The following is a 16,284-nucleotide window of genomic DNA, read 5'->3' as shown; positions in this document are numbered from 1 at the left end:
TGTGGAGAGACAGTCAGACAGAAATGCATCTTTTCTTCTGCCAAATCAGTAAACAGGACCAACAGCTTAAAGAGCCCAGCTCAGGCGAGATATTCTACTATTACTTTACAACAGCAGAAGCATCCGGGCCTGTGAGCGCTCTCTGCTGCAGGGGTAGAGCTATGCTGAACGAGTATGAACAGCCTACAGCATCATCACCCCGTTGTTTTCAATTGTAGTACTGAGCACAGCGGTATTATAGTGGTGGCATTCACACCAGCAGCAGCTTTGAAGGTGAAGAGGGTTTGTCTAGTAGCATACAAGCAAGGTTCTAACGCAGAACCAAACTGTGAGTAGAAAAACAAAAGCTGTGGGATGTGTTTGAGTCATTCTACCCTGCAGCTTTCTCACATCTTTTTGTTTAGCTGTTGCAGTCTCAGGGAGAAAGGTCTAGAAAAATCCATCTCTCAGAGTGAGCAAAAAGGCAGTTGAACAGTTATGAAGATCCTGTTTGTGAGATGTCCTTTTTAGTGAATGTTTACATTTGAGGTATTTCATTGACAGTTTTGCTTTGTGGCCTTAAACCAGCTCTATGCTCACCTTGCTCATCATGCATGAAAGAATCCCATCAACAAATGTCGACTTGATTTTGTGCACCTGGGGGTGACAATGCAGACAGTCGTTACTGAAGAAAAATGCTCTGCTACTGCCTACTTTATCCATATATTTTACTCGAAACATAGTTTTCTCTAAACAGACTGTTTATAATACACACTAGCTACCTAACTCTTAGTGTAATTTTGATGACAAGGGACTTTGATAACAAAAGCAAACCCTTTGCTAAACAATGTTTCTGACAATTATGGCACGCGAGTAAAGAGCAGCTGAGAAGATGGCTGACCTGTCTATACTCTAGAATGATCTTTGGCAGAGGGTGCAGGTCCTGAAGCTGCAACAACTGCAACAGAACAAGACAGAGAAGAGTAAGGGTGACAGCAAACTGTTAATTAAAACAGCTAACGCAATCCTGTAACTGCTTTCTTTGTTTGCAGCAAATCTGTTTTACTTTTTGTCTTTTCACTATAGGCCAAGTGTTGCCGTGCTTTTGTAATGTTCCCTTTAAACTGCATCTGCAGAATAAGTTGGCAACATGCCTGTCTGCCTATTGTCTGTGAAGATTCTCAGTCATCCAGGTTATAGTTATTCAAGGAAGGTTAAAATCAAGGGCAACTGGACTTGTTGAAGATACTTGAAGACATTCCACCTCTCTTCCAAAAGGCTTCTTCAGTTCTGTCTATTTATTGTTTATGTAAACGGGCATGTTGTTTATCAAATACTAAGTGGTAATGATGTTCCAGGATATGAAGTGTGCATGTGTGTTTGTGTGCGTGCCTCTGGATTCCTCGGTATGATTATGTCAGAGCACATATTGAAACTCAAATAAGATTGAGATGGCTTTCTTAGATTAAGGAGATCTGAGGATCAGACTGAGTCTGTGTGTGTGTGTGTGTGTGTGTGTATTTGTGTGTGTTTATGCGTCTGTGTGTGTTTGTGCGCCGTACTGCAGCTTCTGATGTTGACTGATGTTGTTTGTTGATGGTCTTGGGAAGTTTCTTGTTGCAGCGCTCATGGAGGCACAACTTCTCAAACAGAACCTTCAAACATTGTAAAGCCACAAATCCATAACATTGGAAGATACACACACACACACACACAAACACACACACACACACACACACACACACACACACACACACACAGAAACTACTGTGCATACATACAGAATATACATTTACACACAAACACAACGTAGAAGGAGGGAAAGGTCATACACATTGTAGGAATTTCACACTTCACATAACAACATAATTATTATCAGAGGGGCATAGAACACACACAGTTACAGGTATAGATAGCAAAAGTATACACGCAAATGCATACAACACACAGGTGTACAAGAGGGTACACACAGTTCGAAGTTGGGTGTTGCTGGTGACCAGGAATTGTTGTCCAGCTGCTTGATGGGCCTCCTGCTCCAGCTGCTTCATCTTAGTCTGAACGAGAGACACAGAGTCAGAGTGAGAGGCAAGAGGAAGGAGAGAGACAGAGAGAGGAGGGAAAGAGAAGATCAAGGTAAGACATAATCTAAAATATTTCTAAATACTACATACATGACTCAAGGTTTGTTTTAGCCAATTTACCCGTCCTTAGTTACTTTTTAGAGGTTAGACACTAATGATACTAAGTTAATGAACTAATGTGTTATTCAGAGCAGCAACAAATACTAATTGTAATAGAAGCACTGACTGACCCATAAATCAAAAAGAGCGTTGTTGTTCTGCAACATCAGCGGCTGATTTCCTGCAAGATTATCAAACTAATTAACCTGGACTAGATGTCAAAGCTTATGCGGCGTTGAGAACATAACACAGTCCAACACATTTGTTGCTGTGAATATGTACTAGGTAGTCGTTACTGCAAAGTCAGTGTGTAGATTCAAGGCGTTTAATAGCAAAGTGCTATATGAAGGTTTTGACTTTTTACATTATAGTAATTGCTTCATTTAAAATTAAAAATGAATTATTGCCCTAAATAATGTCAAAACATTAACTTTAATGCAAGGTACTATTTCTCAAGAGTAAGGTACATTTCATTCCATTACAATATTTCATATCTTTGTCAGACTTTTTCCACATAAGCCACTCTATCAGTCAGTGGATTTAAAGCCAATTAAAATATTGGGAGACAGCAATTTATTTATGCCAATATGATGGGGCACCTCATGTCTGTAGCCTGGTGACTGTTAGCTTGCACAATAAGTTTCAAGATAAGGTGATTATCAAACACATTTTCCAGACCTGGGTATAAACCCTGAGGGTAAAGAGGGGAGGTTATTCAAGGAGAGAACTGTTTGTGAGACACAACGCGTCTTCTCCTTCCTTTCAAAGGCCAAAGGCAAAGCACTCTGTTAATCTGTCTAACGCACACATCAGAGTCACATTAGGATCACACACAGGGAAACTGAAGATAAACAGCATAAGCTAAAACTTTCACACACACAAATTATAAAGAACTTAAAAATTGAAAAATACAACAACATACAGATACGTTCAACTACAGAAACACGCACACACACACACTTTCTCTAACACACACACTAAATCCTAAACACAGAGAGAGCCAGAGAGGGTTTAATGACTGCTGTGCTAATCCAGTCAAACACAGAATGAACTTTGCTTCCCGGGATGGTTGACAGGCATCATGATAAACTCAGTTAGAGAGACAGGAAGTGAAGGGACACAAAATGCTGGGGGGGGGGGGGGGGGGGGGGGGGACTACAACGGAGAATAACAACTAAAGAGAGGAGGGAATAAAAAGGCACCTGCAATGGAAAACGGATATTGAAGCCACGAAAAGTAAAAGAGACTGATAGATGAGAGAGAAATCTGGAGGCACTTGATAAAAACATGATAAAAGAGGAAGGCCAAGAGGCTGAGTCCCAGAGAGACAGAGATAATGATGAAAACTAATGGAAGAAGACAAAGAAGAGCAAAAAAGGGAGTTTGGTGGGCAGACAATTAAAAGAATGCCTGCTCTTACAATACTGAGCACATGATTTTTTTTTTTTTTTACAACTGGGTTGAAACCCACACACCAGCTGCTCATTACGAGTCTGACTGAAGTAGAAAACACTTCTGTAACGACCTGACAGGCAAAGAAGAGAGTGAGGGAAGAATAGAAAAACAAATGGGAGGGGAGACGGAGAGGTAGGGTGACGTAATGAGAGACAACAGACAGAAAGATTTGGGAATGTGGGAGGGAGAGAGGACATTTGAGAGTTAATGGGTTGAAAACAAGTGTTAAAAATGTGATGCAAATGCCTCACTGGGTAGTCGGGAAAGTGATGGAACAGATGAGGACTCGGCTATGGCTGGACCTTGACAGAAAATGGCATTTGAAACAAACAGACATCAGTCAGAGGAGTGAAACAGACACAACTTGACAGCATGATGAGCAGAGGCGGGAGAAACGACAATAACAGAAAGAGCAATAAAGGAGAGGAGGGTGGAAAGAAAAGAGACAGAGGGATAAAACAGGAAGGCTGGCAGACATGTACCAAAACTCCAAAATATGTACTTTTCCCTCTCTCTCTCTCGCTCTTAGCCCAGAGCAGACTCCAGACTGCATCATCAATAATACATGCAAGCCCCTTAGTACTGGTAAGATAGAAATCCAATATGCTAGATTAATCATAGCAATGTGTTAAAATGTAGACAGTCTGATCTGGACTTGATCGGTGTTTACAGATGGATGTCCATCTAATCTGAGAAACACAGACAGAGCGTCCTGCTGAATGTGAACAATGATAAAAAGAGCATGTGCGCATGTTTGTAAGGTGCAGGCTGTCAGACAGGAGGGATCTTCTGTTCAGTGTTCAGACAGGTGAACTTGACAGCTCAGACAAAAACAAATCCAACAAGATTGGGGGGGGGGGGCATCCGTGATTGCACTCACAGGCACGTGTTATAAAAACACAAGCCCACATACGCACACAAATCCGCAGCAGTCTGCAAAAGCTACAGCGCCTCAGCATGTGTGTGTGCTGGCAGAGACAGTGATGCTCCTTCCTGCAGCACAGCCTCTTAAAGGAGAAAGACAGACTCTCCATCCTATTAATAGCAACACAGCAAGATACCAAAAGACTCGCTCTCTCTCCACAACAACTCCCCTCGCTGGCGCCTGCAAGAGTTATAAGTAGGTTTAAGAGTGTGTGTTGTTCTGTGGCTCTATTAGAAATGTGTGTGTGTGGGGGGGGGGCTCATCATGCATTTGTCCACAACATCTGCACGTCTGTCTTTGTGTGTCCGCGATCACTCGCACCGGAGGACGTCCACCCACCACCTCGCTAATCTTACCCAGAAGAAGTAAAGGAGACATTTTATTTTTCATTCCCTCTCAGGTTCTTGTTTTTCTTCTTCTTCCGTTTCTCATATCCACCCACTGTTTTTCTCCAATTTGTCTTAATACAGCAGCTGTCTACAGCACTTTACTACACTGTCAGCTAAGAGTGATGCAGCACAAATCTTAGCTGATCCTGAACATCATACCTACATGCAGACTGGCCAAAACTAAGTTTCCATTGATCAACACATGAAGGCTGTTACAAAGCACTCCAACACATTTTCCTCTTCAAAACAATGACTCACGTAAAGATTCTCATTTCATAACTGCCTTTTAGGATTCTGGTGAGGGTCCAGTTTGCTATGACGACTGCTCCAAAATGCCTAAGGGTTATTTCCATTCACTTTCTTTTAAATAAATTATGCATCTCTGGAAGAAAAACTAACTGAAATGGAAAGAAATAACTAGAATTGTATGGAAACACCTAGACCGGTCAGTTTTAAAAACCTTACTTTCTGGATTGTCTCAAAATCAGATCATGATCGTCTGTGTGCTTCAAAAAGAAACATACATACAATACTGTTAAGAATACTAATTGGAAATACATTATAGTTATAAGTTATATTAAGTGTGCTGGTGAAAGCCCTGTGCTGCTGCGGAGGCAGTATAATAGAAAATTTATTTTTGTGTATACTGCTCCCGTTCCATTGTTGTGTTCTGGTGGGAAATTAACATCAGCCACGAGGAAAATGTTGATAACTCCTGGCTATGAGAGAAAAGTTTGCCTACTCTGCCAGCAGCGATATGAAATACTGCTCTGTTATATATTTATGACACTAATAGGGAAACTTTAAACTACACTAGCCGTAACATTCAGTGTCTGATGTTCGGCCTTACCCCCAGCATGTCTGACGTTCTCTGAAGAGCTTCTTTGTCCACATGGATGTGATGGATCTCCATAACTGAAACAACATAAGTATTTACTGATCCACAGGATCTAACACAGTAAATCTGTCTACCACTAGGAAGATGTAAAACTGAATATGGGCAGCTCTAATCAAGTTTCTAATTGATTGAATTAGAGCACTAACAATATTTTTAGTAACGTAATATTGTCTCCAAATACCAGCCAATAAGGCTTCTAATGCAGCCTAATACACGTGTTGCTGTTTGCACTTAATTGTGGTTATGCTCGATATTTTCACAAAACATGCACTGCATTAGGGTGAAAAAGTCATGTTTTTAAATATGTGTTCAATGTCTACTGAAGAAAAACTGGTCTTCACCTGCCAGAACAGTGATCATGTTCAGCTCCATGTCCGAGTACAGCTCCCACAGCCCCTGGCTCTAGACACACAAATAGTCAGATGATGTGTTGTGTGTCTATATTGTATGTACAAGCTTGTGTGTGCGCGCACATATAAACTAACCTGTAGTTTAGAGCACAGCTCCATGTGAAGCCAGTAGAGCGAATACAGACCTGAGATGACCTGAGAGACCTGAGAGACCTGAGAGTGAGTGAGACAGGCAGACAGACAGACAGACAGACAGACAGAGAGAAACATGCTCAGCTTGCTTTCTGAAGAAAGAGAGTGCAGGGACCAGGGAATCTGTGCTTACATGGAGTAACTGTCTTAGAGGCCGCTCTATCCTTTCACAGACAGATTTCAGAATGTAAATGCCAGCCGCTGTCTATTTAGAGATAATTGGGTTAAGTATTGACTTGTTAAAGTGTCCCTCGCCATGGATTTGTTCTGTAGGTGACACATCTCAACACAGAAATCCACATTTGAACTAACCTTCTTGGTACCCAGGGCAGGTGTTGTAGGAGGTCTTTTGCTGTGTTTATTGAGAAGGTCCTGGTAGCAAGAGGAGGAATTTGCAGGATCCAGTAGCCACCCTGACACCTGCGGGTCCTGGATATGACAGCCTGCCACTGGAGAGAGAGGGCGGTTCTTTATGATATTGAGCAGTATTCAACGTGATGTACTGTGTACTGATGAGAGACTAGCAACAAAACTTTGGAGATTACTGCACATCTTGTCATTACTGAAGTCCACTGTAAACAACAATAATTCAAGCTGTCTATAGCTGCTGTTGATTGTGAAGAACGAAACTAAACACTTTCCTACAAAACTGCAAAGAAGTGTTATTTTTTCACATTAAATTGCTTGTGCCTTGGCTGGTTTTGTTGATCACACTGAATGGAATAAGTAAATATTGAGAAGAAACTACAAACTTTTAAACAGCCACCTTTCAAGACTAAATGTTTGATACTCAAAGATACATTTTGGGCGCAGTACCAAGATGTGCTTGTATTTGTTTTTCCACATATGTATGTGCATCTATGTATGTGTGCTCTGCCTTGTTTCCAGCTGAGGTCTCGTCTGTAAAACTGCAGAGCTGTGCGAAGTAAATCCTTGGCTTTATAGCACACCACCAGTTGAGTTCTTGATAGCACCTGTAGCAGCATATCTCTGAGGAACGCGCACGCACACGCACACGCACACACACACGCACGCACATATAAGTACATGCATAAACCTTTTTTTAGATGGATTCAAAAACGCATAAATGGACGCACTGTAAACTCACACTTCAAATTCACATTCATTATCAAATTCACTCTCACATCTCTCTCATACAAACACACACAGACCTTGTAAAGAGCTCCTGACTCTGGTGTGTGTGTTGCTGGGCCCATGCAGGTGTGTGCTCTAATTTTAAGTAGATCAGACTGTCGTTTGGCCCGAGCGAGTCCTCTGGCAAGCTGCAGTCGAGGTTGTTCTTCATCAGTATGAGGAGGCCACACACCGGCGGACTGAGCTTCTATATCAAGGTTCAGAGGGGGAAAATTAACATGAGCAAACAGTTAACGAAGCGGTGAGCCACAAGAGTAAATGGTTCACACTAATCTTTTAACAACTGGGACAGATACTAGGCACGGGGCAAATTCTTTTTTAGTCTTTCTTCCTTTACAGCTGAAACTGAAAAGCCCTTCAGAAATAAGTACCTGACCTGCTGCTATATGTTACCTATGGACAATAAGTCTCCCGACTTCATCAGCCACAAAAAGTTTTTGTTCAGTGGTCACTTTATAAAATCCATCGTTGTTTTTTCATCTTATTTAAAAGCTCCACACTTGTGGCCCTGCTCACCTGTTCTGAGTCTAACTGGGTTGTTCCATCTCGGTGCACCAACGTTAGCACCAGCGCCTTGGCCTTCCCAGCCTTCTCAAGCATTTGCATCTTCTCGTCTTGGTTCAGCCTCCCAGAATCTTCTACTCTGGGGTCAGATGTCAAGGCTGCAGTCAGACAGCTAGCTTTGGATTGGTTCTGTAGCTCACCACCATTAGCCCCCTCACGGGATATGTTTGGCCCATTTGTTCCCTGGTCAGGGCCACATTTGGCCCACTTGTGCTTGAATGGTTTGCAGGTCAAGGTCACAGAAGATGAGGCCTGTTTGGAAACATTCATATCTGATTCACGAGACCTTTTTTTCACCTTACTCTGCTGAATTTGTGGAGTTTGCTTTGCAGCATACATGTCTCTGTGTACCACTGTTTCTGTTTCATGAGAAGGACTAACTTTGGTCTGTGGTTCTGGGGGTACAGCTGGGAGTTCAAGGATAGAGGTTTTGGGTCTGGATCTCTTCGGCTCGTTGACTCTCCCTCCCCCTCCTGCTTTTTCTTGTGAGGAGTGAGTTGGCTGCCATTTTGGAGGACGTCTGGTTAGATAGATTTTAGGAGGAGGGTGAGCATTTTGGTGCTGAAGTACTTCATTTTTCCTCTTTAATGGGAGGGAGGGGATCAGAGGAGGAAGATGTGAATGAGTTTGGGAAGTAGGTAGGTTGCTGTTTTCCAGCTTTGTGCTTGCTTTTCTAGCAGTGGAGGCCAAGTCCTGCACAGAGGAGGGGTTTTGTCCAGCAGCAGAGGTGCTTGCTGGGGCCAGTAAAACGCTTGAACTGCTCCCTTTGATACTTCCATTAGCAGTCTACACGACAGAAAAGGTGAACAGTGTGCGGTCAAATGGGGGGAACAGGAAACAGAGAGAACGGGGAGGCAAGAATATTTTTAGACAGACTCATTCTGCAACATCAGAAGGCACTTGAAAACAGTCTCTCATGGTCTGTGTTTGTTTTGTTACAAAATCAATACTTAAGAGCCAACAGTTAGAAAAGTCATCAGAATGAAGTTACAGTTTCTAGTGTGCATATTTAGCTTTAACACAGAGACAATTGCTTGCCTTATTAGGGTACTCTCATTCATGTTCTGCGTCTAGTTGGATAATACTAAATTTGCGAAAGAGACAGAAAGTACAGACAAGCAGCAGGAAAGAGAAAAAAGAGGAAGTGAAGGGAGGACTGTGGCACACATTCAGCCCTCAGCGCTGTGTCCCAGACAAAAACACAGACAGTGAAGACGCTGTTTGTCTGACAGCCTGTCTGAAGTAGTCACTCAGTCGTACTTATTTATTTTTCATGAAGAAAAAAAAGCCAGCTTGTTTTGCCCTGATAACAATGACACTATCCAATGTGTTCAATGAACTAATCTGACAGATTACATGTGTAGAACATACTGTGTATAATATATGTGGTCTGTGCTGTATATGTATGTACTCTAACTGATAATATGTCACACAGTGAGTATGGTACTTTATGTTAGGCTCTGTAAGAGGTGCAGGTGGTCACCCACAGAATAATCCCATAGAGGCCAGTGGAGAAGTGGGAGGATGGAAAAAAAAGGTGAGACAGAAATATGAGTGCCATCTCCTAAAAGTACAGCCTCACCTTCCTGTAACCTTCCCAGCATCTAATAAACATCTCCATTATTCATACTCGCAGCTCGCATCTGTATTTATGCAAAAGCGTGTGCATGAGCAGTTGTGTTCTTTGAAATCTAGGTATGAAATGTGAAGTTGGGTATTCTGAGGAATTTTTTTCAGACCGTGTGTGGGTTTGTGTATGCACACAATTCTGTATGGTTGTCAGCGGTTCAGCATGTAGGGATTCCAGTGATTCAGCTCCCCAAGGAGAGTCTTCCTCATTTCCCTGTAAACACAACCCGTTTTCCTGCTGACAAAGTCACGAACCCCCCCAGGGTGCTGTGCTACAGGATATAGATAGAAAACTGAGGCAGGCCGTGGCCCGTAGCCCAGTACTGGAATGAATAAGGGGAAGGAGAGAGAGAGTGGACTGATGTGTTTACTGCTGATTGTAGTTATACAGTGAAGTCCTGCACCTCTTTCTATCTTTTCTCCTCCTCTGTCTTTCACCCTCTCCCACTTCTCTCCCCTACGTCCTTTCTCTATCGCTCTCCCACACCATCCTCCCATCTCCACGCCTCCCTTCCCCCCTTTATAGTTCTTTCTCTTTGCTGCTCCCTCCCCCTATCTGCAATATGCATAGTGAACTACCTCGTCAGGGCTTTTTTCTTTTTTCTTTTACTTTACGTCTCATTGGAGAGCTATCACTTGTCAGCAAGCTGCAATATACTGCCGACGGCACCCAGTTTCACACAACCCTGATTGATTTTTATGCGCATCGGGGAAACAGAAGCCTAATCCTTTTGAAAGCAGCTATTCAAATTTTAGGACTTTTTGGTGTGTTGCTGCTGTACACACTGTTTCCTTGGCCTACAGGGATTACAGAGGTAGAGTGGGACACAGACAATAACAGGAAAAAAAAAAGATATCAGCATTTCCGTATAAAAAGACAAGTAAACAAATCTTAGCAAGTGAGACACTTTTTCTTCAAAGTAGACTTTCTTAAAGGACAAAATTATAAAACTGATTTTTACATCTTGCTGACTCTGTGGGCTGTATCAAATAGGGCATAAACATTTTAAAATAGTATTAAAAATAAATTATTGCTTTATGTGAGTTAAGTATAGCTGTTGTGTAACTTGTGAGTCTTGTTCCACGGAGACTCACATGTACATTTTCATGGTTCTGGTGGTTCCCACGGAGACAAGGAGCTCTGAAGCGTGAACTTTTTTCCGTGCACTCCTGCGACAATGTTGCCGTGGAATAACTTTCTCTAGCCGAGTCCTCTAGAAGGGAGATGGTGAGAGGATTTCTATTAGATCATCACTTTTCTGACACATTCTCAATCAATGAACCCATGTGTGTTTGGTTTGAATAAGCATGTATGGGCACTTTTACAGTGTGTGTGTGTGCGTGTGTGTGTGTGCGTGTGTGTGTGTGTCAGCACAAGGTCACTAACGCTAGAAATCCTGGCTAAGATCAAACTGACATTTTGCAACAACACAACTTGCAACTTGTTTGTGTGTGTTCTTGTAGATGTGTATGCTTGTACGTGAGTTGACTCAGCATTGTCTCAGCAGCTGAGACTCAAGCTCCTTTCCTGCGGCTGTAATGTGAGCAGGAACACAACATCCCTCATCAGTGCTGAGGCTCTGTCATCAACTCCACTCCGATAAAAGAAAGACAGCAGAAAGCCATATGCAAGAGTTTGACATAACTTGAAATGCTTTAGCACCCCCTAACTGTTTTTTCAAGAATAAATTAATAACAAGCATGTCCTGGGAAGAAAAAGAGCACTTCATTTTTAAGTATCTCTTTATAAACTTAGTAGTAGTACACTTTCTGGTTCCGTATTCAGAATATGAACCTCCACACACCCCTCCTCATTAATGTAATACAGCCCCAGCACTCTGGCTTTAACAATACGAATATCATTTTAGTAATTATTTGAGTCTCTCTCCCTTTTAAACACATAGCATAATATTGCTTGAGTCATTTAAAGAGACCCAATGGCGTGGTGAATTCTTCATTGATCCTGTTATGTATTGTTGGAGTGCATTTACTCTTTCAGTAGCAAAGTATTCGAGCACTCTCTACTGGTAAATGCTGTAAACTGCAATTTGTTGATGTGGGCGAGACTAGATCAGTCACCACTAAATTTAAACTGAGCATATAGTTCCTGGATCGCCTGTGATTCACTCAAATAAGAACAAATGCTACATGTACAAGTTAAAGATGGCCACCATAAAGAAACCAAGACGATGTGACAGTGTTATTAGAAAAGAGGCCCATCGAGCACTTACCTTCAGATGCACTCTCATCCTCACTGTCCACAGGTGGCATCACGGACTCATGTCTGTCTTTGCCCCTCCCTCCAAGCTCAATGTCTATTTCAGGTAATTCACCGACTTCTCTAGAATCAGTCTCACACGTTCTCTCTCTTTGTTGGACGTCAGAACGACAGTGCTGCTCTGTCTCCATCTTATCTTCAGTGCTTGCCTTTGTCCTGTTCTCTGCTTCCACTTCCAACCTGACCTCCATCACATCTATTCTTTCCTCAGCGGTTCCTTTCAGATTATCAGCAGTGTTGTTGCCCGGGACTAATTTGGTCTCACACTGCACCAATGGGTTTTCTGTGTGGAGCTTCTCTCCTGTTTCAGTCACAGCCTGGCCCTTGTCCTGAGGGGTTGCAGTCTGGCAGAGGCTCACCTCGTGGTCGGCCCTTTTTAATGCTGCTGAGACCTTTTTTGGACTGCCAGTGTGACCTCCCACTAATATCTCTTTAGACTTAAAGCCAGGTGGATGTTCAGCTTCTTTGACTTCAGGTGTATCAACTCTGCACTCGAAGTCATTCTCTTCTTTCTCCCCAAGCTTTTCTCCTTCACTATCACAGTGAAAGATTTTGTCCATGATGGTTGCTGTAGATAACAAGTTAAAATTCCTCTCTAAACTAGTGTTCTTATTGGTTCCCAAGAGCCGAATTCCCCCCATTTCACTGGCTGATCCTTTCTCATTTCGCAGGGTTGCATCCATATGTCCTCTCTCATTCCACGTAACTCCATCCTGCACTTCATGTTCTGTGTTTAACATTTGTCCAAAACCAGCCTCAGTCACATCTTCTGTATCCACTATCATCTCCAAACTTTCCTCTATAACTAGATTTCTCATCGCCTTGCCTGAATGTGCATCACAGCCTGTCTCCTCTCTTGTTGCACAGCCACTGGGATGTACATGTATCCTTCCAGTTTTGAATGTTTCAGACTCTGGATGCTGATATAGTATGCCTCCATCAGTGGTCTCTTCAGTAGAGTTGGATAGACCTAGATTCCGCTTTGCTTGACTGTCTTCTAGTTCATTTCTGGAGGTTTTCCAGCTCTCTGTAACTTTGTTTTCTTTCTGTGCACCTGATGTGAAATGTGTCTCTTCACTTATTTTAAGGCTGGATAAAACTGGGCGGCAAGCCAAACGCTCCTCTTCATATGTATTAGGGTGTTCCATTGACAATACATCGCCAGGGCCGTCGTCTGGAGGAAGATTGTGGACGAAATACGGAGTGATTTCTTCAGTGAAGCTATGAGTGAAAAGACAGAGTATGCTAAGTTTATAACCCATGCTTTCACTCACAGAACAATAAACAGAAGATCATCAATACTTGCTTAACATTCAGACTGCTTTTCTTTTTACAATGATATATAAATATCTTAAAAGTATAAAAGTAAATCCAGCAAAATAGTCTCTAAAACCCTGAAATTTATGTTATGTTTAACTATGAAATAGTAAGACATAAAATACTATCCCCATTTCCTTTGCCACTTACTTTCTCCACAGTGTAGTTGGATGTTCACAAAGACTCTCGGGTATTTGGAGGGACGGCGTGTATCGGTCTCTATGGGAGAAAGAGGCTGCTGCCTCAGAGATCTCATGCTGAGTGAATGACCGAGTCTGGCTGATCTGGTTAGCAGGGGGTTCAGAGTACTTTCTATGGGAATAAATCTGTGAGCTCTGATAATAGGCTTCAGTGTGAGTCGCCTGCCTTTGGAGTGAGGATATGTCCCAGCAGGAGGAAGAACAGGAGGAGGCCTGGGATGACAGAGAGCAGACTGGTGTCTGCGAGGACTGATAGTAGGCCGAAGTCTGATTGCTCTGCAGCTGGTTGGAGGAGTGGTGGTAGGAAGTGGAAGAGGACACCTGGGGTCTAAACCATCACATTGGCAAAGGGACTTTTACTTCTTCTGTCTAACACTTGCATTAAGGATTAGAATGCAAGAGCACATAAAATCACGTCAGTAATAAACAGTCCAACCCACACAATTACATCTACTGTGGTTCAAATACTAATACTCCTATTAAATATATACTAATAAATTGTATTAAACTACTGTTGTGTCACTGTGTAGGCCAAGATGCTTCTGCAGCAATCTGCTCAGGTAAGTAATATTCTGACCGCAGTAGAAATAAGATATTGATAAAATAGAAACTCTCATTAAACATAAGTACATGTTCTCATATCTGTGTGTAGCCTCGGTGTGACCTATCTTACCGGTCTGTGTCTCCATCTTTGCTCTGCTCCTGACTCATGCTGCAGCTGCTCTGAACCAAAGGCTCCCTCTGGCTGCCATAATCTCTCTCCACTACTACATTCACAACAAAAAGGAAAAACAACAAACTCTCTGGGAACAACCGAGAAACTAAATATGTTAAGCATTATATTACCTGTATAAAATGCCTAGTTGACCTGTCAAATCTACATCGCATCTCCCTGTTTTACACTTTTTACATATAGTACGTGCCAACAAAGTGATGCAGGGAAATTTTCAAATACACAACATTTACTGCTAAAGAAAACCAGGCTTGATAATTATTGATTTATCAAGTAGGCATGTTCTGTCAAAGGTTTTTTGTTTAATTACTTAACACTCACAAGGATAAAAATAACATACAGTATCCTTAGCAACATTCACCTTCTTACTTCACAATCATCTCAAAAGTTACTTAACTAAAAATTCTGTTCTCAACAAAAAAAAACCAAAACCAAAAACTGAGTAGAAAATATTAATTACAAACGGGCTAAATTGGTTAGGAGCAGTTTGGGGGATAAATTATGAGCAAGAAGATTTTCTGTGCTTGTGCCCTGACTGTTAATGTAGGAGTAGTTGTGGTGGCGTCTGGCTGCATGTGGACTGCCGGCCCGCAGAACAGCCAGGATCTTCTGGGCCGCCTGGGAAAGAGGTCCTGAGTACAACCTGCTGCTAGACCGCTCCATCTCCTCCCTGTCAGAATGCCCTCTACTCTCTCTCTACCTGAAGCTCTTTGACTCTGCAACTGTCAATGGCCTAAACAGGACAAAGGGGAGAGTTTGGTCAGTTACACAGACCTGCTTTACATTGGCATCCACAAAGCCCATCCAATAATGTGCATCTGCACAGCAGACTATACCAGGTATGCTGATAACCCTCCATAGATGTCAATAATGTAAAATAAAAACAAAGACATTTTACTTTATTTATTGGATGATTTAAGACAAGAATGAAACATTGATTTCTTAAAACATCAAAATACAGAACAAAACATTAAATTCAAAAATTCTTATCTGATATGTTTATGTACAAATATTTTGAAAAACAATCCAATGAATCCCAATCATCATATAAGCAGCACTGCTCTAGACTTTTTCCCCAAGTTGAGTGTTGAGTCATTGAAGACTCAAGGGACTGATCTCCGTCTCCTGCACAAAGCAAGTGACGGTCCAGATTTTGAGAAGGGTCACAGTTTCTGCCAGGGCTTGCAAACCTTCTCCACTGAAAGCACAGACTGTACTTATTAGATCTCTTCAAACTATATAACACAAGTCGACTCCCTTAGCCTACAGACTGCACAGTGGGGTTGAGCTAGTTGTAAGCGCTCCTCATTCATCCTGGCTGGTTTTACTGCTGCCCTCTCTTCGCAGCCATTTTGCCTTCCAGATCCTCCACTATTTTCTTCAGTAGCCGTGCATCCAAGTTAAAGTAGATGTATAACTCCCTCTCCTGCCTGAGGAGGGCATTGCGCTCCAGCTGAGAACGCTTGGATTTAACCTCCCTCGTAATTTCTTGCGTTACACGCTGCAAACTCTGCAGCTGAGACTCTATTTCCACGAGTTTAGCTGTCAGCTCCTGTAGAGACAAGGGGACGGGGATGAGAAAGGAATAAATAAAAAGCAACAGGCTATGGAAATACATATGAGACTCTGAGGTACCTGAACTGCTTGATGGTCAGCTTTAATTATCATAAAAATAAACCACGCCAGGATCAGACAGAAAGCATTTTTTGCAGTGAAAGGCGCTTTTTTTTTTTAAAAGGGTGCATAATCAGCGCAGAACGCTCACTGTTTAGACACCCTAGGCGCCTTGCATTTTGGGCCCCTGCTGCGCCTTGCGTCTTTGAAGGAGCGCTCTGAGCGCACGGAGTTTAAAAAAATAAATAAAATTAGAATAAAATTCTATTCTGGGCAGAAAAGCGCCCGACGTAATTCGCTTTTTTTTCTCCACCCATTGTCCAATCGAATGAATGGAGACAGGCCCACAGTTGTGTTGACGGAAGTTTACAGTTGCTTGGATTGTCCGGAAACTGCAACAAACTGTCCCCTTGAACCGCCCATTTT

The 16,284-nt window shown here is 42.3% G+C and overlaps 1 protein-coding gene across 22 annotated transcripts in view; it reads right to left on the bottom strand.

Annotated features, from left to right (window-relative positions):
* The window catches only part of LOC123981106 (HAUS augmin-like complex subunit 3), a 125,105-nt gene that overhangs the window by 102,133 nt on the left and 6,688 nt on the right, over nt 1–16,284 (bottom strand). For 17 of the 22 annotated variants that reach the window (XM_046065753.1, XM_046065752.1, XM_046065754.1 and 14 more), the window contains exons 2-17: nt 14,781–14,977; nt 14,185–14,278; nt 13,462–13,839; nt 11,948–13,215; nt 10,812–10,930; nt 8,040–8,873; nt 7,541–7,710; nt 7,246–7,358; nt 6,681–6,817; nt 6,312–6,389; nt 6,168–6,228; nt 5,779–5,843; nt 1,950–2,033; nt 1,542–1,634; nt 881–937; nt 580–636 (exon numbers count right to left, since the gene is read on the bottom strand). In XM_046065753.1, the coding sequence (XP_045921709.1) occupies nt 580–636; nt 881–937; nt 1,542–1,634; nt 1,950–2,033; nt 5,779–5,843; nt 6,168–6,228; nt 6,312–6,389; nt 6,681–6,817; nt 7,246–7,358; nt 7,541–7,710; nt 8,040–8,873; nt 10,812–10,930; nt 11,948–13,215; nt 13,462–13,839; nt 14,185–14,278; nt 14,781–14,907 (3,735 nt within the window). In that variant the 5' untranslated portion in view covers nt 14,908–14,977. Of the gene's footprint in view, nt 1–579; nt 637–880; nt 938–1,541; nt 1,635–1,949; nt 2,034–5,778; nt 5,844–6,167; nt 6,229–6,311; nt 6,390–6,680; nt 6,818–7,245; nt 7,359–7,540; nt 7,711–8,039; nt 8,874–10,450; nt 10,515–10,811; nt 10,931–11,947; nt 13,216–13,461; nt 13,840–14,184; nt 14,279–14,780; nt 14,978–15,132; nt 15,797–16,284 lie in introns of those variants that run through there. The other 5 variants (XM_046065772.1, XM_046065775.1, XM_046065773.1 and 2 more) reach the window with 3 other exon arrangements.

This window comes from Micropterus dolomieu, linkage group LG12, assembly GCF_021292245.1.
Source record: "Micropterus dolomieu isolate WLL.071019.BEF.003 ecotype Adirondacks linkage group LG12, ASM2129224v1, whole genome shotgun sequence".
Lineage (NCBI taxonomy): Eukaryota > Metazoa > Chordata > Actinopteri > Centrarchiformes > Centrarchidae > Micropterus > Micropterus dolomieu.
This window is presented reverse-complemented; position numbering and strand designations above follow the sequence as displayed.